The 27,978-nt window shown below is 43.4% G+C and overlaps 1 protein-coding gene across 1 annotated transcript in view; it reads right to left on the bottom strand.

Annotated features, from left to right (window-relative positions):
* MSH3 (mutS homolog 3) overlaps window positions 1-27,978 on the bottom strand; it is a 94,022-nt gene that overhangs the window by 40,828 nt on the left and 25,216 nt on the right. Inside the window, exons 10-14 of the mRNA XM_041426660.1 lie at window positions 19,774-19,886; window positions 17,241-17,355; window positions 10,772-10,856; window positions 10,087-10,196; window positions 154-286 (exon numbers count right to left, since the gene is read on the bottom strand). Of these exons, the coding sequence (XP_041282594.1) occupies window positions 154-286; window positions 10,087-10,196; window positions 10,772-10,856; window positions 17,241-17,355; window positions 19,774-19,886 (556 nt within the window). The remainder of the gene's footprint in view (window positions 1-153; window positions 287-10,086; window positions 10,197-10,771; window positions 10,857-17,240; window positions 17,356-19,773; window positions 19,887-27,978) is intronic.

The following is a 27,978-nucleotide window of genomic DNA, read 5'->3' as shown; positions in this document are numbered from 1 at the left end:
CACATCTGGTTTTTATAAACCCACGTCCCCTTAACATGTCAGCCTCAGTCCTGCTAAGTAGAAAACATGTTTAAACAAACATGCAAACCCAAAGGAAGTACACTAAGACAGAAGGATGCTGTTCAGAAAACAATGAATTAGTGTGATGATTACCTTCTTGTGGAAAACACTGCAGAGGCCTCTCTCCAAATCTGGCAGCTTGCAAAGAAGATTTTGGATCTGACCAAAGACGCTGGATTCTGACAGCAGAATTTCAGACACAGCATCAAGCCGGGCATTTATGTCACTGAAAAAGAAGAAAATCAAGAATTAAAACTTGTGTTTCTCTGAGGGGAACGGGAAGGCAGTGCATCTCTTCCTGTGGCTTGTTTTGGGTTGATTTGTTTCAGTCTTTGACTAATGCCACATCCTCACGAGCCACAGAAGAACTGAGGAATGCAGAGAATCTTGGGATTTCATTCCAAAAAGGCAGGTCCTGGCCATGAGCTGAATCTGCCCTGTCTGTGCTCACAGGACACAGTTCAGTGCCCAGTTCTGCACGTGTTCCTGGGGGCAGAAACACTAAACTCTGAGTATTCCACTCCACACGTACAAACAAGTGCTGGAGGATGGGCAGAGGGTTTGGAGCTCACTCTGCACCCCATGTGCTTTACCCAATTCTCCAGTTTTTTATCTTCACCCCAGCAGGTTGTAGACACCCCTCACCATTCTGCCCCCTTGTCTGACCCTGACCAGTGACTGGTAATTACCTGGATCAGCACTGCTATGGCTTTTCTACCTTTTTTTTTTGATAAAACCTGTAACATTTATCTCACTATTTCAGGACTGAAGTCAAAGAAACATCCTGCTGAAATGAGCAAACACCTTTTTAATGAGAGGAGGTGATTCCACAGTTCTTGGCAGGTTCCTTACAATCATTTCCTTAAAAGCAAAGGGCTGCAGAAATGGACAACTACCACCAAATTTCACCCAAGTTTTTACAGAGTCTCCTCTGTATCCTTCCAGCATATCCATGGGCTGGCTGCAGATTGCAGAAGTAACTCCATTTCTGCTTCCTGTGCAACCAAATTGCCTTCCTGCTGCCTCCTAGGGAAGTACTGAGGCTGGGGGTCAGTGGGTGTACCCAAAGCCCACCCACCCAGGCAGTCCAAGGAGAAATCAGTCCTTTGATGCAGACACTCCCCATCCCAGACAAGTGTGTGCAAAAGCAGCCCAGCCCACGTCCTCAGGGACCAGCAAGATGCTCAGAGCTCAGCCAGCACAGAGGGATGGGGAAGTAAGGATGCAATCCAAATTTTTGGAAGGTTGCCTGCCTTGCCCCTGGCTTTTACTGCAGAGGTTTCAGGCCAGTTGCCAGCGTGGCTGCTCATAAATAGTGTCCATGAGGAAATCAAGGAAATTAGGCACCTCCAGAGGTTGCAGACATTACACCAGTCCAGCAGCCAGAGGCCTCTGGCCCTGAAGACAGCTGAACCTAAGAGTGCTTGAAATTTTATTGCACTTCATGGTGTGCTCTCAGCTAAAGACAGATCTCACAGCTTTCACGTGCCAGGATTGTTGCAGTGCCATCCTGCTTCGTGCCAGGCAGTAACACCAGCTGCTCCCCTGCCACAGACAGCAGCCAGAGCAGCCTTGCTGGGCACACCTGGGGCAGGTGCAGCTGGGTCTCACTGCCAGCCCTGCATGGGACAGATGCTCTGACAGCACCACAGCACCCACCACTCCCCAAGGCTGGGGAAAAGAAAAGGGTTTTCCCTGAGGAGAGCAGGAAGGGCAGACCTGGCAGGCACTGCTGCTGCAGGTGACAAGGACACCACTGCTCCAGCAATGCCAACACACGTTGCAGAAATCTCCCCATCCTGTGGGCAGCCAGGTGCCTTGGAAGCAGCTCCCACTGGCAGCAGGGTCACAGCCACAGAACACACAGTGCCACCAAACAGGGACACCCTGAGGGGTCAGTGTCACCAGCCACCAGCCCATTTTCATGGAGAATTACTGACCACATGAAACCCTGGAACGCTTCTCCTCCACATGAGGGAGTACTGAACTGTGAAATTATACACGTATGTACCTTGCAGAATACAAAAACCTTTATTTTTCATTAGTAAAAAGCACTGTAAGCAGCAGAACTCTTGTTAGTTAATTTAAAGAGGACTACTATTATGTGGCCAACTGGAAACTGGCAGTAATATGTAAAATAGATGCAGATATTTGAAAAACTCCTCCCTCCAAAGCTTAATCTGCACTTTAATCATCCTCACATATGGCTGTCTTAGTGCAGCTCCAGTAATCTAAAACTAAGCATCCATAGTTTTTCTGCTTTAATCCCACCAATAAGAAAGGATCAGGAAAATGGCATTCAGTATCAAGTGACCCATTTTTTTTCCACCTGTAAAGAAAACCTAGTGGGATTCCTATTTCAAAATTCAGAAAGTACAGCTAAGAATTGTCTAAAATACCACATACCCATCAGTAAGGAAGGACTGGGACGAGATACTTAATCCCACCAATAAGAAAGGATCAGGAAAATGGCATTCAGTATCAAGTGACCCATTTTTTTTCCACCTGTAAAGAAAACCTAGTGGGATTCCTATTTCAAAATTCAGAAAGTACAGCTAAGAATTGTCTAAAATACCACATACCCATCAGGAAGGAAGCATAAAAACAGATGATGAATTTCAAAGTACACTTTCAAACGTCAAATATTTAGATATTTAATATATAAATATTTAAATTAACAAACACTTCATCGAGTGCCAATGTGTAAATATATGTATTGCCCCCATCAGTTGCTAAGCCATCCCAGAATGGCTCTGCACTGCAAAGTTTGGGGCTGCCAATCTCTCTATGGCCTGGAAAAGAATTCCACCACCAGAAAACCTGGATCTAACTTTATGCAGAGAGACCCAACAGCCAGTTAAACTGGCTACTGCTTCATGCTGCATTTAGGTGCAATATTAGCCTGTTCTTTCTCATCTGTACAAACCATGTCAGCAATCTGAGCTTTATCCAATTTTCCAAGCAATCTTCTGTGGAATAATGTAACATAATTCAGTTGACTAAAAGCAATACTCTTACTTCTGCCATATCCTCCATCTAAGAATAGCATCATTAATACAATACTAAAATCACTTTTCAGTGTATTTAAACATAACAAAATCTAACTGCAGAATTGTTATTGCAGTCATTTGAAAGAACTACTTGAAGTGAAATAATGAGATACTCCCCTGCATTATTCTGCTGCCAAATAGTGAACAATACAGAAAATCAGAAAATGCGAAGAAGATGTTTGAATCCTGAACTAAAAATTATTTTGACAAAGCAGAAGGCTGCAGACACGAAAGCACTGCACTGAATTAACATCTGAGCAGCCTAAACTGGTTGCTGGTTGCTGGTGTGGTAACAGTGATCTGCTGGTCTCTCCTGCAGCAAAACAAACTTGACATTTTTAGATGTGATAATGTATCTTTACATTTAAAGCAGAGTGAAATTGATAATGTAACTGCTATGTAAGAGCTAAGGACATTTTCATTTATGTAAAGTATTATTTAAATACAAGGTAAATAAATATAAATTTATCAGAAATCTTTTAACCTATGCTAAATGCACACAGTATGAATTCATTCATCATGCTAAGGACATAATTCAAGGACAGTGTATGCAATTAAGATTATTTTATTAAACCCATTCTAGGACAACAGTGATGTGCAGAACTGTCAGTCACAGGAATTCAATCCCTTAAAAAACATAATTAAGAACATGAAACAACAAACATTGCTTTCCATGGACTGTGATATCTAAATCAAAGCCTAACAACCTCCTAAGTGCAGCACTGCAAAGAATGAAAATGTATCATTTACTCACCTAGGTATTATGGGCCTTTTCCTGACCTCTCCTCAGACCAGGGCTGACAAACTAAGACTTTGGATGAGCTGATTAAGGTGAAGACCATGGTAAATGGTACAGAGTGTCCCCTGCTTGAGACCACTCCTTTGATGACAGGCAACTGATGCCACGGAAGCCCTGGTGGAATTACCAGCGTGCAGTCCACAAACTCAGGATGTCCTCCCAAGGAACAAGCAGCCCTGGGGGCCAGGGGGATGAAGCCCCCAGCACCAGCAGAGCCAGCCAAGGCTGCTGAGGCTGGAGCAGGGGCAGGGATGCCCTTTTCCAGGACACACGCCTGCTGGAGAGCTCCAGAGCACAGCAGCGAGGCCAGGGAGCAGCAGGGTCAGCCCCAGGGGACAGCCCTGACCAGAGTGCCTCCAGAAGATGCTTTGCACAGAGAGCCAGGAGCCCCTCTCAAGGCAGGGCATGCCAGCAGGGATGCAGGCAGGGGGGCCCAGGTGTGACAGCCCAGGGCTCAGACATCCCGACAGCTGCACGGCAGCTGGAGACAGCAACATCCGTGACCCCCTCTCTGCCCTTCCTCCTCTCCCTCCTGTCACCCCTCTCTGCCCACTCTGGTCAAACCCACTGCTGTGTGCTCACCCCACTCAGGACTCACAGGCCAACTCCCCTGGCACGTGTGTAATGAAGATTACTAATGAAAATTACTAATTACAAATGAAGATTTGTGACCTTCTGCAGACCCTCCATCTTTCCCTTCACCACGAGCCCCTGCCCATCCCATCCTGGGTGCTCCTTTCCCCTCAAGGCTGGGATGCCACCCTTACCTCTGCCTTTTTGCCAAAGTGCTGGCTGAGCTAGACACTGGCTCAGTTATGGGATGAATTTGTTAAATTTGCTGTGAGCGCTGGAATTTTATCCATTAGCACCGATGACATAAGTACAAACAAGGGTAGTTATAAATAGTGCAGTGAAATTTAAGTGAAACCTAAAAAAATTAAGCATCCTTCTGAATCTGTTCAGTTGTTTTTCAAGTAATTTACTCCCCAAACTCCTGATGTCTCATGGCTCTCCAGAGAGGTCCAACAGGAGAGGACAATCTCCCTGAATGAATCTCAAATACCGAGCAGCAGCACACAAGTACCCTAAACTTTGACTTCACATCTGTTAAAAGAATGTCCAAAATATGCAAATGGCAATCAAACACTTTTGTTTATGTTCATACACAACATATTTCAGCTATTTGTGCCTAAGAAGGGAACAATTAGCTACTTTAGCCAACATGAATGGATGCCTGATTGCTCCATTTATAAGGAATTAGACACAGCAAAGGGACCAAAACACAGCTAAGCAAAAATGAATCAATACATGTGATGATGCTGCAATCTTTTTCTTTCCCACAACAATTTTGAGATCTCAGGCATATGCTGTAACCTGCATTTGTGCATTTTATACTGGCACTGATTCTATAAAATTGTTATTCTTAGGAGGAAAATTTAGCCCTGCCATAGGATCAGTGGATTTTATTCACAAATAACTGCTGGGGGGAAAAAAAAAAATCTAAATCTTCTAATCCTGATCTGGATGAAGATGCTATCAAATGGGAACCAGTTTAACTCCAAAATAAGATGGGACAAGGACATTTAGACAGTTTGCTTTACTCCCCTGATATTTTAATAACAAGAACAAGGACAAAGTCAAACTTGAAAGACTTCCTTTTAGAATTATACTTTGTATATAGAAGTATAAATAAAGCAGCCTTCAATACATTCAAAGTGAGGAAATGTAGAGCAAGACATTATTTCATATTACAAAAGACATGTCATTGCCAATCTCACTGTAAAGGGACCCTCCTCTTCCCAGTTCTACAGTATATATCCTCCAAGCATTAATACATGTTGCATTAGTAATGCCAATTTACACTTCCTTTTATTCAGGAGTAGATAAGGAACTGTCTGTAGTCCTGAACTGTGCAGTTCTGCACTTGCTACATTGCCAGTCCTTCTGAGCTCCTGTGGACAAAGCATATTCAGACTAACAGCAATTATCAATACCATCCCACAAGGCTTTAATACTATAAAAGCATCATCTCATCCAGAACTGGAAGAAACAGGAGACAAAGTGTATTAGATTCACAGGGGAAAATGGAAATCCAGTCTTTGAGAGCTAATTAAATTTTTGGTTTCTCTGAAGCACAAGGCAAAGGTTGACAAGTTTTTGGCAACTGTCTAAACAGATACAATTTTCTCTTTTCTTGAGATTTAAACATCAGCTTTAAAAAAAGATCAGGTTATCTTGGCTACAAATGAATGAAGGCACATAACATGTAACGCCAAAAACCCAACAGAGACGAAAGAATATTAAAGAAATATAATCCAGCACCTGTGGGTCACTCAGTCTGCTTAAACTTCTTCAAACATGAAAACACCCCAACACCTGTAGAGAACACCCCAAAGAGAGAGATTACTGTGCAAACTGGTATGTTCACACCCTTCCAGTTTATCTCACACACATCCCTAAGCTTTTAAAATGTTGCATTAGAAACTCTTCTAATTCCAAGGAGGCACTTTTGCAGCAGAGGCCAACAGCAGCCAGGCTCTCCCCAGTTCCACAGCAAGGTCTCTCCCTCCTCCCTGGCAGCAGGAATCACTTCTCCAGTTTGGAACTCCTTGCACAACTCCAGCCAACCTTGACAAGGCTGTGTGTTTGATATACCCGGAAAACAGAATTCCTAGGAATTGTGCAAGAATCAACAGCTGAGCAAGGCACAGACACAAATTACTGCCCAGCCAGGGGAAGGATGCAGTGTTTATGTGTCTGTTTGTACTGCAGATGGGCACTCAGCACTCCTGACACCTGGGGAAGGGAAAGGCAAAGAAGAGGCAAGGAGGAAAGGAGGGAGGCAGTGAGTAACCATGGACAGTACAGAGACAGGGAAGGACACAATCTGCAGAGGTCAGGCTTCAGACTGGTCATGTGCAGGGCAGTGCCTATACAGGACAAGATCCAAAATAAACAACAAAACAAGAGCCAAAATAAACATTAAAACCAGAGCCAGCTTTGCTCAGCCAGGCCTATGTGGCCTTTATCTTTCTCATCCTCATGTAGGTACTGAAGAAGCAGTGACTTCGACATCAGCCTCAAGGATTCTGAAATTTCCCACTTATTTCCCATTAGGAAAGAAATTATTTGTAACTGTTGCACTGTGATAATTCACTTGTGGGGAATTTTGGAAGGAATTCGAGATGGGATCTTTGAATTGTTTATGATGATGTGGTTTATTTTTCTTATCTTTTACATGGGCAGGAAGGGTGAGTTCAGCTCACATCTTCACCATATGGCTTAAAAGGTCACAAGACCCTTAGTTACAAGACTTTTTAAGGATTTATTGACCAATGAAACACTGCCAACAAGGATATTTATGCTTCTGACCCAATCCTTAAATATTTTGCCTTAGCTTGCTACAGTGCAAGCTTTCTTAGTCAATCATGTTATGATACACAAACCTACAGTGCTGCATTCTAATCTCCTTGTTTACCTCTGTAACTACTTTTATTTTTACTGTATCTTAAACTCTAAAACTCTAAACTTTCCTTTACTTAGCTTACTGTGTGCCTGCTTTAAACCATAAATCCACATTCCAACTTCTAGCACCTGAGTTTGGGAGCCTTTCCCAAAGTCTCAGATCAAATTCTGTGTTTAATTCTAAGCTTTGGCTTCCAGGCCCAAAGTTCTGAGAGTTCCCTGCATTTCAGATTCCAGCAGAGCACACAGCCCTGGATGCTGAGAGCTGCCCTGAGCCCCCTGGCTGCTCTGGTCCCTTTCCTGCTGGAACCTGTTGCCTGAGTGGGGACAGCAGCCTTCCCTCACCCACAAATGCTCCAGGCCACCTTCTCCTTCTCTTCCCCTTGCAGACACCAGGTGAGAAAGGCAATCAATGGAACTCGGATTTCAGAGGTAAGACAACACTTCCATAACCCACAAATACCTAAAAACATCTGCAGAGAAACAACCTTCCTCACTCCTCCTCAAAAGCTCAGTTGCTAGAGACTGATACACTCTTATCTCATTATCTCTGTGTACCCAGGTGAGTAACTGAGGACACTACACACCTCTTGGTTAAACTTTTTTCTGCCATTTCTTTTCTTCCCAAATGTACACATCTTGTCTCTACATGTATTGCATCACTGGTGATTTAAAGAGTGTCTTCAAGTTTGCCCAAATGAGTCTGTACACATTCCATCTTTATTCACCCTAATGTATGGTTTCTTCACAGGAAATTTAGTCATCATCCCAAGTGATTTTCAACTCTAAGGCACAAAGCAGTAATTACACCCTCTCACTTCTTGATACACCTACTCACTGACTGGAAAAGATGCAGTACAGGAGCCTTACTTCCTCTGAGAATGTCACTCCAGGAGGCACAGGTGAATTGCAATTACAGAATGTTCTCTTGAGTGCATTTGTGTGCATTACTGAGAACAATATTGCCAGATGCCTGATGCACTAACTATGTAAAATTACAACTTGAGACTCCGAAAGGGAGAAGCACACAGAGCAAAACAGCTTTTTAAGCTTCAAGTAGGGCTGAGGAGCACCATCACCTCCAGCCAGAGCAGCCTGAAAATGCCAAGCACCACTCTCCAGAAGCAGGAAGGAGCAGAGGGGTAAGACAAGGAAACAAAACCACGAACCCGCGAGGCTGGCTCTGCACTGAGACAAGGGAGAATTTAAACAAAATATATTGGTATATAACAAAGAGGGCCTGCAGTGCTGGGGAAGCAGCTTCTGCCTGCTGTGCTGGGTAGCAGGAGGAGCTCTGTTTCCCTGTGGAAACTTCCCTGAGCTGCTGCCCCACAGGTGTGGTCACTCGGTGTGGCCAGCCCCGGGAGCAGCCCAGCCAGTCCTGCCCAGGGCCATCCTCAGTGCTCTGGCTCCCTCCACTGACAGCTGCACACACACACCCGGCTCCTCTCCAGGGCAGGGAGGGGAATAAACCGATTTATTTACATTTATCCCCGCAAAGAGGCCCTGGAATTCTACCTAAACGCTTTTCGTGACACGACGCCCTGGTGAACTCACATGCTGTTTAGGATGGTTACATCAAAAGCCTCTGGAAGTGGGAAAGATACACAAAAGCTATTATCAGAAGAATTTTTTTTTTAAAAAAGGGCCACTGAAAGTAACTTATTAGAAAAAGGCCAGTAAGAAAATTAAGCAGTGATGCCACAGAAGTACAGTGCTTTGACATACTAGATTTTGGCAAGGAAAGAAAAAATGCTTCTGAAGAAACAGTTGTAAATTACCTGCAACAGCAAGATGCTGAAACACTGGTATATCTCACTATTTAAACCTGTCAAAAAGTAATGGACATTAAAACTGCTTAATTGATGTTCAACAGAAAAACAGAGGGGAAAATACTGTGGGTAACCAAGTCAAAAGATCTCCTGTATGCTACAAGTGCAGGGAATAAAGTGACAACTTCAATGAACTCTACACTGACAACGGTCAGGAAACACATATTCAAATGAATGGATCCAAAAACTCAAACTGTGGGGGGTGCAAATGCAGCCCATGGACTCAGCACTGCTCTTTACCACACATTCAACCACAACACTCAAATCGAGTCTGCCAAGAGAAATCAGAAAAGATGGAGTCCATTTCAAAACTGCCACAAGAGAAAACCAGCAAAATACGGCTAAAAAACCACAACATTTCTAAAGCACTGATAAATCAGGCAGAGGTCAAAATACTGGAGTGGCCAAATAATCATCCCCTTTCAGGATTAATAAAAGGTTACCCTCTCCTGTGCAATACACTGTACAGAGGGATAACAACAGCACCCACAGCTACTTTAGAAGAAATTAAACACATCAGGGATGTAAATACTTGTGAAGCAAGGAAGGCATCCAACATTAATTGCAAGTTTAGGAACAAAACAACCTCCAGTCCCAGGTCATCCTCATTCATTGTCTGAAAAGGGGTGCAGAATTAGAATGGTGCCCACTCTGATTTCTGCAGAGGAATTTCTTGCTTGGCCCAAACCCAGTACTATTTATCTGAGCCCAAGAGTTTAACTCCTGCAAACCTAAATATAACACCCACCACTTGTATTGTGTCATTTGCTGTGCAGATTCTGCCGTGGATCTCAGGTCCCCTGGATAAACAAATTCATTGGGCATACTCAGTATCACAACTGGGACAGAGAGGTTTGCCCAGGATAAGGAACCAGCTCACCTCAGTTTCAGGAGGGGCTGGGTCACCCATTTCTTCAACCTTCGACGTCCAAACGAAGTTTTAGTATGATCCAACACCCAGAGCAGGCTTCCTTTTGTCTTCATGTCAGTCTGAAATAACAAAGATAACTTCATTATTTTTATCAGCTCTGTCAGTTTTGCAGTGGGAGGATCTTCATATTATTCAAAACATTGTGTTTGGCTTTAAGATGCGGCAACTGTACATTCATTATCAAGTTCATTAGTCAACAATGCCTTACATGAAGAACCTCCAGGAGTGGTACAATGCTTAAGTATGTTTTTCCTTTGGCTAGAAAATGGTTTCTAGGAAATGATCAGGACAAATTAAGCAGTTAAAATAAGACTGTGCATAAAGCTCTGAGCAGGAGCACAAAAACAAACCCTACTGCAGACATCACTCAACTGCAGTTGCTGAAGAAATTAAACTCCAGGAAAGTTCTTTTTTAGTCAAAGTGCAGCAAGGTTCCTAACTCATATTAAAAGCTTGTACAGATTAACTTCATTTATGCTTCTGAAAATGTTATCTCCCTTCAGTCTGATCCCATTTAAAATAATTTAAGACTAATGGGTCAGATTTGCAAATCTGATGAACTTCAGTGGGAAAATAAGGTAGACAGCCATGAACACCTCAGTATTTATTAAAAAAATGCTACATTTGTTCTTACCTGATTCTGTAAAATTTCAAGATTTTTCATTGTTGTCCCATTAATTGTCATGTATTCCGTTTCTCTGGACAACTGTTTGAAATTGCTGGGGAGAGGAATTTCAGATGTTGTATCTTAAATTTGGGCATGGGCAGAACACTGAAACACTCTCAGGTTTCTAACATTAGAGAATTCAACAGCTTCACATATAAATTCTTAAAAGTCAAGAAATTAAAATCTCTTCAAATAAAAGAACTGAACACTAGCAACTTCTTTTAACTTTCTGCTAGGAAAATAAAATTTCAGACTCACTTCCCCATTTCCTACACTGACTCTGACAAAGCTCAGAACAAAATCCAGCCCTCGTGTTATATAACCTTTCCCCAGTGAGTGGTTAATTTATTCAGTATACAATTTAGCAATGCCAGGAGTAACAATTAATACTTCAGGAACGGAACAAATTTTTAACTCAACTCATCACCAAAATATTGTATCAAAATACATATTTCTTTTTATTACTACTGCAAATTTAAACAGCCTGCAAGTGCAATTAAGGAGAACAGAAACAGGCGAGATTGAAACTATTTGATTTTGTTTCAACATGAAATAACCATGACCAAAATTACTCGACTTTGTGACACTCCTCAGCAGAACTGGATGAGACGAACCCAAAGGTTGTGCTGCTTTAGAATCACCATTAATAAAATGCTGGTATTAGCTGTGCAATCATATTAGGCCTGACAATCATTTCAGCAGCAGTCAGGACTGTGAAGTGCAATATCTGCACTAAATGCTTCTGACAAATCAAGTCATGATTGTCTGGGTTAATCATCCTGCTGACTGCCCTTTGCACAGAATCTAGGACACTCTTTGCTGTCCTAGACTAAGCAGAACCACTTGCTGGGCAAGATTTAAAGCAGTTCTCCTTGACTTTTTTGACTCACAAAAAGTTTTTCAGTGCATTCAATTTTAAACCCTCTGGAGAAGTACTGGAATGCTCTACCTTTTCCTGTCAGACACACACAGCTGCATTGCTGCTACACTAAAAACAAGAACAGCACCAAAACTTTCAGAAATATGAAATATTCAGAGACTAATCTTATATATTTATGTCATATGCAGGTGCTTGGGCCTGCTACCAAATTTTTTCCTAAATAATGGGTCAAATTAGAAGTATTTTCCACAGAATTGTAAAAAAAGCAGCTTCAACTGAGGGCCCTCAAGAAGTTTAATGATAGCTTGGAAGTACAGCTGACTCAGAACTGTACCCATAGTCACAATTATTCTGCTTTGTGTGCTACTTCAGAAACCAAGAAAGTTGACCAGCAAAAGAAAACACTGGAGGCAAAACCAGCAACACTTTCCAAATTACACAACATTGTAAGCAACAAAACAGTGCTTCTTTTTACTATCCTCAGTCACAACTGCTGATGCTGGCAAAAATTAATTAGGAATGATTTCAGGCTCCCACTCCCTGCATGAAACAACAAATCCCATCTGCTGCTCCAAAAGCACCTTTCTGCACCCAGGACCAGCTGCAGATTCCCAGCCTGCCAGTGATGCTGCCTCTGGTCTCAAAGCCAGCTGGGTGAGAGCCAAGCCCTTCCTCCTGCTCTCCAGAGCCAAGAGGATGCTCCTGGGGCTCCCTGCCACATCAGAGCCTCAGGATTGTGGGGTTTTCTGGTTCTGGATGCTCTCCAGAGCCAAGAGGATGCTCCTGGGGCTCCCTGCCTCAGGATTGTGGGTTTTTCTGGTTCTGGTGGTGCCACACCTCACCTGGCTGTACAGCAGCTAGCACAGGACACACTCTGTTCACAGCAGGGCTGCTCAGCATGGCCTGGAGACAACTCACCCTGCTCCACTGCACAGGGGATTTACTCTTCTTTCACAGTGTATTTACAGTTCTTTCAGATCAGACAAGCTGAAGTTGTTTTCACGGCGTAAATTATGTGTGTCTTACACTACCCAGGTGCTTTCTTTATCTGAGTTACTTCACCCTGCTATTAATCGTGGTAATTGAGAGTTTAGAGTACATGAGTAACAGCCAAGATCAACTGCAGGATTTGCCCAACCAACAATTCCACATGTCACAGCACAGAACATGTTTTGCTTCCACCCACTCATCTTCCTTCAGCTTGGGATCAGAACTTGATAAAAATGTGAAGAAAAAAAAAAAAAACAAAAAACCCAACATTCTTTGTAAGGTATTTGGAGACCAAACGGCAGAAGAAGGTTGTAGGTAACTATTAAGTCAGGGCTGGTTTTGCAGCAAAGGTCCCAGCACAAGCCTGGTGTGAAACACTGATGCGCTGCTGCCAGCCCCCCTTGCACTGCTGACCTCCCAAAAAATCACCCAGACAGGATCAAGAGGCCAAAACTCCTCCTGCAGGTGACACTGTGACCCCAGCTTCAAAGCACAGCCCTGCAACACCCTGAGCACTCCAGCAGCACAAAACCCCAGCAATGGAAACAGCTGGCAAGCCCACAACAGGAGCGTGGCAGGGCAGGGTCAAGTCATCTCTGGGCTTAGAGGAAGGAAAAGAGTAAACAAACAGAAGCTTCCAGGGAGATTTAGGAATCTTACAGGGAATACTCGTGAGAATGAGGTTCCTGCCCACAAAATTACTTTTTCAGAGCAGGACCACAGGATGATGAGTATGAAAAGGTTATTGTTCTGATTCAGGACAGCAAAGCATATCCCCAGGCTTCAGTTATTATGTGCAACCAGAGAAACTGAATCATCTGTGTCATTTTTTCAGTACTTAAGGGGTTTACAAAAAGAGTAGAGCAACTTTCTACACAGGCAGTTAGGACAAGGGGGAACAGCTTTAAACTAAGGTAGGAGAGAATTCGTTTCATGAAGGAATAGTTCCCAGGGCTGGCACAGGGTGCCCAGAGCAGCTGGGGCTGCCCCTGGATCCCTGGCAGTGCCCAAGGCCAGGCTGGACACTGGGGGACAGGGAAAGGTGTCCCTGCCATGGCAGGGTGGCACTGGAGAAACTTGGAAGTCACTTCTGACACCAACCAGCCTGGGATTCTGTGATTTTGCCTCTCCAGAAGCTCGCAGTGGGTGGTGGTGTTAACGTGCTGTGTTCACTATTTTCTCCACAGGAGATAATACATGTAATTTCATACTCGGTGTCTCAGCCTAAGTGAATGCATGTTGTTTAGATCAGGAACTTTCAACTACTTTAATTTTCCAAATCTCTAATGTTTCTTAGTGAAGCTGCAAGGCACCCTGAAAGCAACAGATTTTCTTTGCTCAATTACCTTTAACAAAGCTCCAGGGTCTGTCTTTGAGATCTCTAGTGGTGAATAAACCACTAAATGAATTTACACAGACAAGAAATGCAGGAATCTATAAACGCTTTAAGAAGTAAAAACAAGTCTCTCCATTTTTCAGAAGCACTAGTTCTCTTTAGACTCCATACCAAAGACATTTACCTCTACAGCAGCAAAGGATGTCAAGCCCAAGATTATGTTTTGTGTTTAATTAACCAGGTTTAAACTCATTAGTGAGTATTTCCACAGAGCTAGAACTTTTGATCTGAAACCCTTTTGTTTTGTGTATGATTTTCTGCATTTCTAGAAGTTCATCCATCACTGTTCAAAACTTACAAACTACTGTCTAGAAAGTCTTTGTCCTCCATATCCAACATGCAGGAAAACTTAGAGGTAAAATTGAAATACACCACATCACATTTCCTCAGCAACTGCTATGCCAATGATGATTTTTTCAAACAAAACTGGGTACTCAAATGTATTGAAATCCTCTCCTAGCTGTGTACTAACTTCCTGACAAAAAGCCTTTTATAAAGGTCTCTCCATATGCAAAGGTATTGGAACACACTGACTAACAAAAACTTGCACCATTCATTATTAAATCTATTTTTACTCACTAAAGCAGCCTAGCCACAGCTTGGGCTCCTGCTGCAGCAAAAATCTTTATTTCTTTGTAATGGTTTGCTTTTTTTTAGGATCTTAAAACTAGATTTAAAAGTTTTATCGAAATACAATAGCAAAACCTGCTCCCCCCCAGTGAGGATTCCTTGACTTACATGGTAACTCACGACTCTTCCTACAAACTGAAATGGACTTTTTTTCAGCTGGGAGAAGAGTGTTTGTCCAAAGAAGGCACAGAGGTGAAATGGATTTTCCTGTCATTCTTCCTATCAAACAGGTCTTCTTCATCCAGACCTGTGACACATTAACAAACTGAAAACTACCTCACAACTCCCACTTCGTGCTCTCTGACTCATCTGTATATGCTCACTGACCTGAATTCTTCTAGGAATTTCAAGTTCTTTGACAATGCAATAGAAGTTATTTCTCTTCAATTTCCTAATTTGGGGCATTAATGAGCCTGATAACGTTTGCTTAAAAGTCTTTCACTGTTCTGTATTTAGATAGCATTTCACTGGCATTAGGAAAAAATATTAAAGTTGAGTTTTTTCTGAATATTTGGCTCAGTTTGTTGATCCCCATGACACACTACAAGCAGCAAGTGGAACTCAGTAGTGGGTAGTTGGAGCACAAAGGCTTCAGAAACAAACAAAGCAGAATCCAGGCTCTTGACCACAAAGTTTCCTCAAGAAATGTTATTTCTTCACAGAACTTCTCCAAGGTATTAAGTATTTTTTTGCCTTTTCCCTCAGATGCTCATACAGTCCCCAGAAATCCATTAGAGCAACCTTCAGCAGGCAAATGCCAATGCTAAGATTTAGTGCTTTTCCTTCCTAGTCTATAATGTACTTGATTTTAGGATGCAGCTGTTACAAATGTGACTGACTGCTGCTACGTAAGCCTCCACATAATTATATTTGTCCTCTGCTACAGAATTACTTCTACATAAAAGATGGATTTCACATTTTCTCCAGCTGAAAGAACATTCACCTCCTGTGTGATTGCACACAGGGCACTGTGACAGCAGTGACCCACGAGCTGACCACAAAATGGCATTTCCCTGGAATTCATTTTCTTCCTCAGAAGTTCTACAAGATTTCTCCACCTATGCCAGCATATTAAAAAAACAATTTTTTTTTTTTTTTTTTTAAAAAGGCACTCAAAGAAGATAAGCAGGCACACCACAGTGCAGGAGCACCACAGATCAACACACCCCTTGATGGATCAGCAGGGAAGATGCCACAGCAACTCTTTCCTCATCAGCTCTATAAGCACATCAAACCTTTTGATAACATTCAAATACAACTTGCAGAGAAGGGCAACTTAAGGAAAGATATCCATCCCAAAGTTCAGAGCACATATTTTCCACATATTTTGGTGGACACTGGGAAAATGTTTAAGCAGTGTTTAAAGCTGGCACCTGCAGCTGATGTTTTAAATGCAGCTGGTAATCTAAACTGGTAATGCAGGTAGCCCTTCAAAACTGGGCTTCAAACTCTCAGAATCCCACACAACATGTGAATGATCTACAAATGACATGACTTATTTCTAACTTTCCAGTCTGCAGCCTGACTGACTTTATTAAATCCTACACACTTGTGGGACACAGCAACACTGAGACAACTGGGAGAATATTTTGCAGAGGATCCACGACAGATAAAGCTGTTTTATTTAATAAGCCTCCATGATATTTTCAAAGCTAAGCCAGGTAGGACAGCAATGTTTTACACTCATGCAAGACAGGATAAGAGAAGCTTTAGCAGTGACATCTTTCCATTCTCATTTGATTCCACCTGCATAAGCCTGTCACTAATCTTGAGTGGTCACATCAGCATATCTAAGAAACCCCAGTGTTGGGACTGCTTAGGAGGTGACAAGGTTATATCCATGCCTGTGTGGTTTTGCAGAAACTTTCCAGCCACAGCTTTCACCTGATCCTTCTCCCCACTCCTGCTCACCCCTGAGTCCTGGCAAGGCATTCCCCAGATAGCCAGGATGTGTTACACAGCTTTCCTTAAAACTGGTAACTAGATTCAACAGCTGAAACAGACCTGCTGAGCACTGCCTGATCATTACAACACAGAGTTTATACCTGCCTCCAGAGCCACAGAAAGAAAGCATTATTTACACACTGCTGGCAAACTGCAACAACATCTGCAAAGCTAAGTTGCAACAGCAGTTATTTTTTTTTTTAAGCTGCCTAGAAAAGCCCCACATTTTGGCTACACAGTAAAGCTGAGGCTGAGATGCAACAGCTGATACCAACAAACTTTAATTATTTTTTTTCCCTAGCATCTACCAGTTTTTGCACCTTGTTTGATTTCAGTAGCACCTGGCAGCAGCACATGCTCATTCACATCACTGGCAGTAATATGTACACAAACAAACTTCACAAAGGTTTTCCTGAAACACCACTCAAAGGAACCACTCGATTCTTTCACTTCTGATTAGGAAATAAATGTAGGGTGTAATTTTTACAAAGACTATGTTTATCACTAGCAAGTTTTTCATTACAATCAGGGACACTGTCTGCTAAAACTTGCAAGAAGTGGTGCTTTGAATTGGAAATTTATATAAGGCAACTTACCTTGGATTGTAAAGCATCTTTTCCAAATTAAATTCTTTGAGATATGTAATTACTGCTGCCAGAGAGCAAATAACAGGCTTATCCAAGCTTAGTATTACAGATAGGTTTTGAGGACCTAAAAAAAATAATTTTTCTTGTTAAATGTTTCTTTTCTGGTTAATCCACTGCATAGAAAAAGGATAATGTGCTTTTCAATTTATTCTAATAGAAGTTTCTAATGTATGTACAGTGTTTTATGACATCTATAAATCAACATAATGCAAGGCTCCAAAATAACACTTATGGTTCCAAATAATGCAGACACATTGCAGCAGTGTAAACACATAATGAAACAGAAAACATTTGACTCATGGGTTTTTCTTCATAAAAAATTACTAACTGTTGGCATAACAATCTTCTAAATATACAAACTAAGAATGGAATTCTGACATCTTCATTTTTGTGCACAGTGCTCTACTACAGCTCCTGTTCCAGCTGCAACAACAGGAAAACTCACTCCACGATACCACAGCATGAACTGGTATTTTCAAAAACCCACAGAGTTCAGTTTTTTTCAGGGATGTTTTTAAAGCTGTTCTCAGGTAACACCTGCAAGAACTTCAGAACTTAGTTAACAAGAATGTTAGTCCTGTCTTCAAAGAGGGCAAGAAGGAGGGCCCAGGACACTCCCAGGAGTCACCTCCATCCCTGGGAAGGTGATGGGACAGGTGGCTCTGCAGGGCATCACCAATCATGCAGAAAGAAAGGCCACCAGGAGTGGCCAGCAGGGACTGGGGACACTGCTCACCAAGGGCACATTGTGTCTGTCTCTGTGGGCAGAGAGAAACCTAAGGAGGTTCAACAAGGACAGCTACAGGTCCTGCACCTGTAGGGAGGAACAACCCCCAGTACCAGAACAGATTGTGAGTGACAATCACAATCACAAGAGACTGGCTCTGTGGAGAAGGACCTGGGGGTGCTGGTGGATGGCAAGCTGACCATGAGCTGACAGTGTCCTGGGGACCAGTATTGTAAACAAGGGTGCCCAGCCAAGGAGGGAATGGTGAATCTGACTCCATGTTGTCAGAAGGCTAAGTTATTACTTTATTATACTATATTATATTATATAAAGAATACTGTGCTACATTATACTAAAGAATACAGAAAAGATACTTATTGAATGCTAAAAAGATAATAATGAAAACTCGTGGTTCTTTCCAGAGTCTTGACACAGCTGGGCACTGACTGGCCAAAGAGTCAAAACAATTCACAGCAGAATCCAATGAAACAATCACCTGTGGAGAAACAATCTCCAAACACATTCCACATGAGCACAGCACAGGAGAAGCAAATGAGATAAGAATTGTTTTCCTTTTCTCTGAGGCCTCTCTTGCTGCCTTTCAGCTTCCCAGGAGAAAAACCCTGGGTGAAGGAATTTCTTCAGAGAATGTGAATGCCACAGACCAGGAGGGCCAGTGGGATCCTGGAATGCATCAGGAAGAGCATGGCCAACAGGTCAAGGAGGGGATCCTGCCCCTCTGCCCTGCCCAGCTGAGCCAACATCTGGAAGGCTGTGTTCAGTTCTGGGCTCCAGGTTAAAGAAAGACAAGGAGTTGCTGTAGAGGGTCCAGCAGAGGCCATAGAGATGATTCAGAGGCTGGAGCATCTCTTATGAAGAGAGACTGGGAGCTGAGCCTGTTTAGTCTAAAGAAGAGAAGGCTGAGAGGGGATCCCATCAATCCATATAAATACCTGAAAGGGGTGTCAAAGGATGGTGCCAGACTCTCTGCAATGGTGCCCAGGGATAGGCAGCAGGAGCAGCAGTGGCCATCCCATGGAGGGCAGCGAGGTGCAGGCCAGCAGGAGGGAGAACTCGTGTCCATGGAGGGGCAGAGGCCTGGAGCAGCTGCCCAGGGAGGGCAATCCATCCATCCATCCATCCATCCATCCATCCATCCATCTGCCAGGGCTGCCAGAGCACGGGCCGGGCTCTGCTCAGGGCTGCCAGTGGCAGCAGGAGCAGCAGTGGCCATCCCATGGAGGGCAGCGAGGTGCAGGCCAGCAGGAGGGAGAACTCGTGTCCATGGAGGGGCAGAGGCCTGGAGCAGCTGCCCAGGGAGGGCCTGGAGTGTCCCTGTGTGGAGCCGTGCCAGCCCCAGCTGGACACGTCCTGTGCCACTGCCCAGGGGCCCAGGTCATCCTCAGGCATCCCTTCCTGCCCCAAATATCCTGGGATTCTGCGAACTCTTGAGGAACACTCCAGGTATTGAGCAATCCCCCTCAGCTGTTTTGCACGTTTAAATTTAAATCTGTCTAAACACACACCTTCAAGCTATGAAAAAAAAGTAATGGTAGCCTTGTTTCATTTCTATTTAAATAATGTTCCCTTTCCTCCAAGCTCAACATGAGATCCCACTGTGCAGAAAAGGAAGCAAAGGTGGCCAAAAGCCTGTGTGACTGTAAAGGCTAACAGGGTGCATGCTTCAAAGATATTTGGAATGAAAAACCTGTAATGTCAAGCACTTCTTTTGCATAAAAGTCTGAACAAACATACCTGCAGTACCAGGCACCTCTTTTGCATAGAAGTCAGTGACCCTCTGGAAAGCATGGCTGTACTCAAAATTGAGGTTTTCCATCCTCTCTATCCTAATTCTGTCATCCTGTAACCTGCAAAGAAAAAAAAAAAAAAAATTGACATTCAGGTTTTTACACTCCCTTCATGAAGGAGGTTACAAAGGTGCACTTTGTTTTGTCTCTGCTTTGTTAGGAGCTGAATGGGTAAAGAATGAAGAGATGAGGTATTAAAGTAGGTTGAAAACATTAGAGTAGGTTGAAAAGCATGCTGTATTTTCTTAAATGTTTCTTCTAACCTCTGTGAAACTGCAAATAAAGCAAACCCAAACAGCAGCAAGCACAGCCAAAAGAGAGACTGCCAGAGGTGGTCTAGCATCTCTGCAAGGTAGATACAAACACATCTTCACCAATCATAGCAAGTATTTGCTTCATCTCTTCTTAAAGACTTCTGCTGACCACACCTAAGCTATTATCCTACCCCATTCCATATTTAATTATCTTTTGGAAGATTTTGATCCATACTGTAGAACTAAAGGGCTGGATTTCTTTTAGTCTTACTGTTTAGTCTTACTTCTTTTACTCTTTCTTTTAGTCTTTATTCCTTTCTTTCAGTCTAGGCACCAAGGGTGGGTTATTACTGATAACCCTCTCCTGCTAGCAGTTTTATCAGTTCTATCAGCAGCTCCTCCCCGTTTCACAGCACCCCCAAACACACCAAACTTTACAAGATGCAGCATTTCCACGCTGCCTGTTTTCCCTAACTGGTGGCTGGAATTAAGACTGGATGCTGCCTTACCATTGCAAATTGCACAGCTGTTGATAAGCACTGAACAGAAACGCTGGTTAAAAACCCACAGAAAGAACTCAGGGTGGCCCTGCCAGCCTTGAGCAGAATTACACAGCCACACAGTGAGCACTGAGCCACAGGCCAGGAGAAAGCTCCAGTGAAAAGGCACACACAAAATCTGCTTGGCCTCAGGGCTTCCACTCACTCTCACACCCCCATGGGATGTGAATCAGCCAAGTGCCTGGAGAAGACTGGAATTGTGCCAATGAGAGGGACTGTGCAGGTATTACAGCACGGAAGTTAATCAATACCCTTTTAGCAGGGCTTTCCAACTTCACAGGGAAAAAGAGACAGATTTTCTGCCTTACATTCCACGCACCCCCACCTGAAAGGATCAATAGATCTCTGAGGCCCAGCTCTCAAAAAGGAAAGTTAATTTCCACAACATGTGTCCAACTAACCAGCACATGCTCAGTGATCCTTTCCCTGCCTTCAATTGACTGATCAAATTAAGTTTTCAGTCTTTACACTCTCCAGAGTCTCCTCTCCCCAACTCTTCTCAGGATGAGCAAACATCCTTCAAGCAAAGGAAAACACCAACCCCAGTCAGCTGTTTTCTTCCTTGCCTTCTTCCCCTTGTGTTGGATAATACCTTTTTCTGACCCAGAGATGGGGCATCTGAGAGGTGTTTTAAAAACTTTGATTCCATTTTCAGACTCATGAGAAGGGGGAGACAGTACAGATGTTATAATTCACTCCACCACAATCACAAGCTATTTCCTAATTCCAGTACACTGTAAGTGTTCCTTGGCCTGTCAGCTTTGGCCAGGCCATGCTGCAGATGCCTTAAAGCCAATTATCTAAAACCCCTTGTAGGTCTCAGTACTATGCATCTTTCACAGTTCTATTTCTCCAAAGTATCTAATCAGATTTCTAAGGCCATCCTTTGAAACTTGTTCCTGGCTCCATTTCTCTCTCAGCAATGTCTGTCCTGTTCCATGGCATTTCTGTAACAGCATTTCTTGTCTCAGGGTTTGCATACAGATGCACACTGTGAGCCTTCTGCCAGGCCCTCTCTGCAAATCCATTTCCCACATTTCCCCCTCTCTCTTGAACTTGAAAAAGTTCTTTGATGGCTTTGTTCATCATTTGCCGTGCACAGTGAAGTACACAAGGCACCATCACTAACAATGCCACAATAACTACAAATGCATAAAAACCTATTTTGCAGAGCTCCTTTAGCCAAGGTGCAAAACTCCATCCCTCAAACAAGCTAACCATGATCTATCATTTGTTTTGATTTGATTTGTCAGGTCTCACTGTTTTTGAAGTTGTTTGTGGACAGACACTGAATGCTCAGACAAGTTCACACAACACAGTCCTTCAAAATCTCTACAAATCCATTTCCCACCCCTTGCTCCATGCTAAAGCACACCTGGGGATCCTGTTGGTAAATCAGCAGTGTTTCACTGCAGAGGGGAGGAACACCCTTCAGCACTGCCCCACGAGGTGATGGAAGAACCTGGAGAGCAGCACAGCACCTCTGAGTCAGCCTTCCAGGACACAAGGGCCTTTCTGCTGACCATCAGTGGGTAGGGGCTTAGAGAGGCATTTCACACAAAGATTTTGGTTTTAATTTCCACCTCTTCATGTTTTCACAGCAATGCCTACAGAAAAGCAAGGCTTAACAAGGTCTGCAGAGCTGATTTGTAGAAGGAAAGTCAAAAAGGAAGGGCTTTGGGGTGTATTTCACTGCATGGTTCATGCCACACCTGTTTGCTTTCTAGTGTTTACACATTCATTCCTTGTAATTTTCTTTAATTCATTTGTGATTTTCTTCCCTTTTATAACCAAATGTATCCAACTCCTTAGCATAAACTCTGGAATATGATAGTTACAATATGATAGTTCAATCAATGTTCAGTGACTTCTGACAGTATTTTTGTTTGTCAACTCAATAAATAGGAAATATTCAAAATTATTCCCTAAATTAAAATTATTAACTCAGTGACCTGCAAAGATCTTCAAATATTTTAATATTTGTATTGTAGATACAGCGACATGAAATATATATATATATATATATACATATATATGTATATATATGACATTCTGACTGAAGAGTATGCACCTGATATTGTAGATAAAAAAATGGAAAGTTAGAGATTCAATATGTGAAAACACTAAATTTTTAACAAGATGCATGAAAACAAAGTTTGCTGCAGAAGGTTTTCATGTGTGTCCTTTGTGCAGCAAGATGATCACCAAAGGCCATTTTCCTGATTACAGGCAGGATGATGTGTCAATGCTTATTTTATCTCCCCAGCCACCAATGCCTGCTTAAATCAGAAGTCAATTCACCGTCAGCTCTGTAAACATCACTCTTGTCAGCAGCTCCAAATGAGCTGCAGTTCAGCTCCCTGCAAACAGCCATGCTCTCAGTCCCTGAGCTCGTCAGAGATGAAATCACCAACCCCAAAGCTGCCTGAGCCCCCCTGCCCAGCCCTTCTGCACCCCTGTGATGAGTGACCAGGGAGGATGGACCCCCCAAAGAACCCCCTGCTCCTCCCAGCCCTGCACTCGGGCAGAGCTCTCGGGTAAATCACAAAATCTGCCCAAGGACACGACCAGCAGACACAGCCAAGGGTCTGAAACCTTGTGCACAGACAGCTGAAGGAAGGATGGGATCCTACACCACACTGCAGTAAATAATGGGATCCAGTAAATAATGGGATCCAGTAAATAATCCACTAAATAATGGGATAACGCAATATTGTGCCAAACAATGTGATAGTGCACAATGCAACACGTGCATCCTAACCCAGTGTGCAGCGTTTCTGTTACTGGAGGGACTGATTTATCTGTCACCCCGCTGGCCAAGTGGAAAAGGATCAACACTGCTGGGTTTAATTCCTCTATTTTTCTGACAATTCAATGCATCAACCTAAAATTTGTTGATTAACAAGTGCTTGGAAGGAAAAAGTAGGAAAAATATTTAAAGGAGAGCTCTCGGTTTGACAGGAAGGTCTCTTAAGAAAAACATTTATGAAAATGCTAGAAGCTAAAAGGAAACAACATAAATAAAACTAATTTACAGAAACTGACTCAAGATGTCTAAAAAATAGCAAAATCTTTTATTAAGAATGGCTTGCTTTAAGCACAAGAGCTAACTGCAGTTTGCTGAACAAAGCAGGAATCACTTCATTGCTGCTCTACAATTCACAATTAAACAGGCATGAAGTGAATAAAGACTGACTGCACAACAGACACGCCCAAACTGAGTTTCCTCAAAGCCCAGCAAGTCCTCCTAAGGAAAGCAAGTAACTGCAGAATTTTACTTTTCAACTACTATCCTGCCATGCCCATTCTGCTTTAGCACATTCACATGCAGAGGTGCACAGACCAAAATTTCTCTGCACAGCCCTGTATCACAGCACAAAGACACCAATGATGCAGAATTTGGGAAGCTGTCTCCTCCTAAGATTTAGTATGACATTTTTACTTCCAATGCTAAGCACAGATCTGTAAAGCATAAATCATTTATTTAGTTTTTCCTGCGCAATTTACTCAAACTGCTCCTTTCTCTGCATTCCTCATAGTTTGTTCTGCTGGGATGACCAGTCTGTCACTGCAGGGAAAAAATGCCAGCACTGCAAAGCAGGGCAAGGCAGCCTGAATGCATTAGTCCTTTCAGATACCCAAACACACTGTGTCACCTTCCCTTATCACCACCCTTGGCAGAAACTGCATTTCCTTCACTTGTCACCACTGGGTTACCTTTGTTATCCAGCCTCTCCTAGTCAGGGTGATGCTTTATCAAGGCTGCCCTGGAGCAGAGCTAAAGAGTAAAGCAGGGGTTTATTCAAAGGATCTCCTCCATGGATGCACCTTGGGCAGCACAAGAGCCCAGCCAGGGCTGCAGCCAAGATGAACCCAAATGGCCCCAAAATGCACGAGCGCTCCCGGGGTCTCTCCCTGGGATCAGCTCTGCTCCATGTGCACATTGCAGTTCAGTGTCCAATTCCAGCTCAGCCCCTGCACTCCCATCCTGCTTGTTTTTCTCTCTGCAGCCCACGGGGTTTGTGCTCCTGGGCTGAGATTTGGATCATTTGTCCTTGGTGCTCAGCTGGAGCAGGAATTGTTTTGTGTCCCTGCTCTGTGCACAGAGCTCACCATGCCCTGATGTGAACTCAGACCCACACACTAGAGCAGCACAGAACCTGAAAAAGAGAAAAGCTGAACCTGTGGCATCAAGGGGGCTCAGTTCTGAGTGTGTCTGTGGAAATGGAAAACAACCATCCTCCCTTTTTGGGTGAGCCTTGGCACAGAGCTGCAGCAGCTTCTCTGGCAAAGCCTCAGGGACATTTCCAAGCAGTTGTTCTTTTGGCACCGAGCACACACATTTTTAGAAGTACAGCTTTTTCTGCAGACAGAGTTTCCCCACATTTGCCCTGAGCAGCTTTCAGATGCCAGAGATGGAGACTGCTGTTGCAAAAAACCAGCAGCACAGTCACCTTCTCTGAATATCTGACACAAATGGCTGCTGTCCATGAAAACCAGACAGAAATCACCACACGGTGTTATCAGTATGTTACATACAACATGCAGCACCTCCAACTCCCAAAATGCCCCATCCCAAACCCCTCCTGAATGCCAGAAGCTGCTGAAAAGCCCAGAAGCAACTCGGACACACTTTAACATACATACACACACTTTAACATGGATACACACATATATGTGTAGCTGCTTACTCACATGCATGTACACATACAAATATATAAACCCACACACACAGAAAAACTTGAGGAAAACTCCTTGCTTGCCTTCCTCCATCCAAATTACCAACATTTCTCAACACATTTTCTGATTTTCTCAGGAAGAACTACATCTGAAAAGAACTCCAGCCAGACTGACAAGCCTGGAGCCTGGAACCAAGGAATTCTAAGAAAACATTATTTTAGCTTTAGGAACTCAGAGGCAGGAGCTGCCAAATAAATGGAATAAGGAGGATAGACAAAGGCAAAGGGCTGTGCAGGCTCTGCATGACACTGCATCCCTTCTGTCAGGGCAGAATTAGGTAGCACAGGACAAAACACAAGCACAGCTGTACTCCAGCAGTTTCTGCACCCACACATAGAAATCTTCAGGCTTCTTCCATCTGCCTGTCTGCAGAATGGGATGAGACACATTGCAGTCATGTATTGGAAAGTAGAAAGGATCAAGAACTGCTAGGAAACTATTTATTATTAGCACCTAGGAATAGCCAGGATGAGCAATAGTCAACATCGAAACCAGACAATCCCACCACGTCAATTTAATTTCCCTCAATTGCAGAGGAGCTGGCTCTGTGCACAGGGAAGACGCAGATCCTGTACCTGCCTGATCTCAGGGAGGCTATTTCACAGCTCCACACGTCCTCAGAGCTGATGTGCAGAGCATGATTCACAGGCAAGTGCTCTCAGAGAGCGGTACCAGGCGGGCTGGAGAGCAGCTCTCGGGCTGGCAGCAGGGCCCCTGCGAGATGGGGTGAGTGTTCTGAGCTCAGCACTGCCCTGGGAGCACTCACAAAGGCAGGCCCAGAGAGGACAACTCCAGCCCACTCAGACACGGTGTGAGGCGGCCTCAAAGAGCGTCAGAAAACCCAGCTCACGATGTGGCAGAGAAACCCCTGAAATGCACCCGTTTTCTCCACTGTGAACAAACACATGGAGGGATAAAAGAAGCCCTAACCTCTGATGCAGAAGTTCTTTCCATTCCATACCCCAAGCTTGCAGAGTTTACTAGCTTTAACATGACTGATGGCAATCAGTATAACTCCCCTATCTTTAAAATCTCTTTCTAGCACTGTGCAAGGCTCAGTTTATCAAGTAGACCATCAGACCATGTCCCACCACAGTGCCAGCACAGGGCAGCTCCTGCCCAGCTTACAGGAGCTGCAGTGCCTTCTGCAGCTATCAGATCACACAGCTCCTCAGAGCCAGCACAGCCCACACCTCCAGCAATATTTACTTTCCTTTATATATGCACAGATAGATATTTATGCATTTCAAATATACACAGGAATACTCAGCTAAGGTCAGTGTTTATTTTCTGGTGTGCTCAGCTGTGTGTTCATTATGATCTGCCTGGTGTGATACTTGTGGCTCTTTGTTCTTAGCTCAGATTGCTTTTATCCAAGACATGGGGAGGCTGCCACTGAAAAGACATTTTGGGAGGTAAGCTGAACTTCTGTCTGTAGTTAAGAAGTGTTCTGCAGGAGCTGTACAGAACATGATGCTGGGAGGATGCAGCTCACACTGGTCTGGTCTCATCAGAAGCCTGGACCAATCTGCCCTGTGCTTGTCCCACTGCTCCCTCCCCCTGCACCCTGACAGAGCTGTGTCCCCAAAATCAGCAGTTCCTCCAGTCAGGATTATGCCAACCAGGAAAAGTCCATCTACTTGCAGGGCTTCAAACAAATTAAACAAAAAAAAAAACAAAAAAACCACAACAAAATTAAAAAAAAAAAAATTAAAAAAAAAACAACCAAGAACATACCAAACCAAATCCAAACCAAACCAATAATAACAGGAAAAAAAAAAACCAAGAACATACCAAACCAAATCCAAACCAAACCAACAATAATGGGAAAAAAAAAACCAAAAAACAAACAGCAACAAAAACCAATCACAAACAAAGAAATAAACAAGAGAAAGGCAAGAAGAACACCACAAGACAAGAACATATCAAACCAAATCCAAACCAAACCAACAATAATGGGAAAAAAAAAACCAAAAAACAAACAGCAACAAAAACCAATCACAAACAAACAAACAAACCAGGGGCAACAAGAACACCACAAGACAAAAGTACAGGAAAACCCTGCCCAGTGTCTGCCATACTACATGCACACTGAAGAAATAATGCTCTTTCTGTCACACCCCATGATGGACAAACAGCTGTTTCTGAATCAAAGTGGGAGTGAGGAAGGAGAGGGGACACAGCCAATCATCTGCTCAGGGCATCTTGGGATTATCCCTATGGGTAAACACAAGTATTTCTACATATCTGGATCTATACAGCAAAGATGAAAAATGCACTGGTGACACAGGAATGAAACTCCACATTTCTGCTGTGTATCCTAAAATCAGGCATGGAAGGCTCTCCCCATCTCTCTTTCTTGTACCTCGCTGACAGGCCATGAAACCTGAGCCCTACATTGTGCTTTTGGGATCATTTCCAAATTCCAAACCCCCCTTTCTGTCCTCAAGGATGGAGCATTTCATATCCCTGTGTCGCCCAAGTCATAAATGGAATGTTAATTATCTGTGTTCTTTCCCATCAGGTAGGGTCATTCTCTGTATTTTCTTTCAGTGGGGGCCTTAAACTTCATACAACATACAGCTGGACAAGCAAACA

Source organism: Onychostruthus taczanowskii, unplaced genomic scaffold (genome assembly GCF_017590055.1).
Source record: "Onychostruthus taczanowskii isolate IOZ18803 unplaced genomic scaffold, ASM1759005v1 scaffold92, whole genome shotgun sequence".
NCBI classification, from domain to species: Eukaryota; Metazoa; Chordata; class Aves; order Passeriformes; family Passeridae; genus Onychostruthus; species Onychostruthus taczanowskii.
Note: the sequence above shows the minus strand (reverse complement) of the source record. Positions and strands in the feature narration are given on the sequence as shown.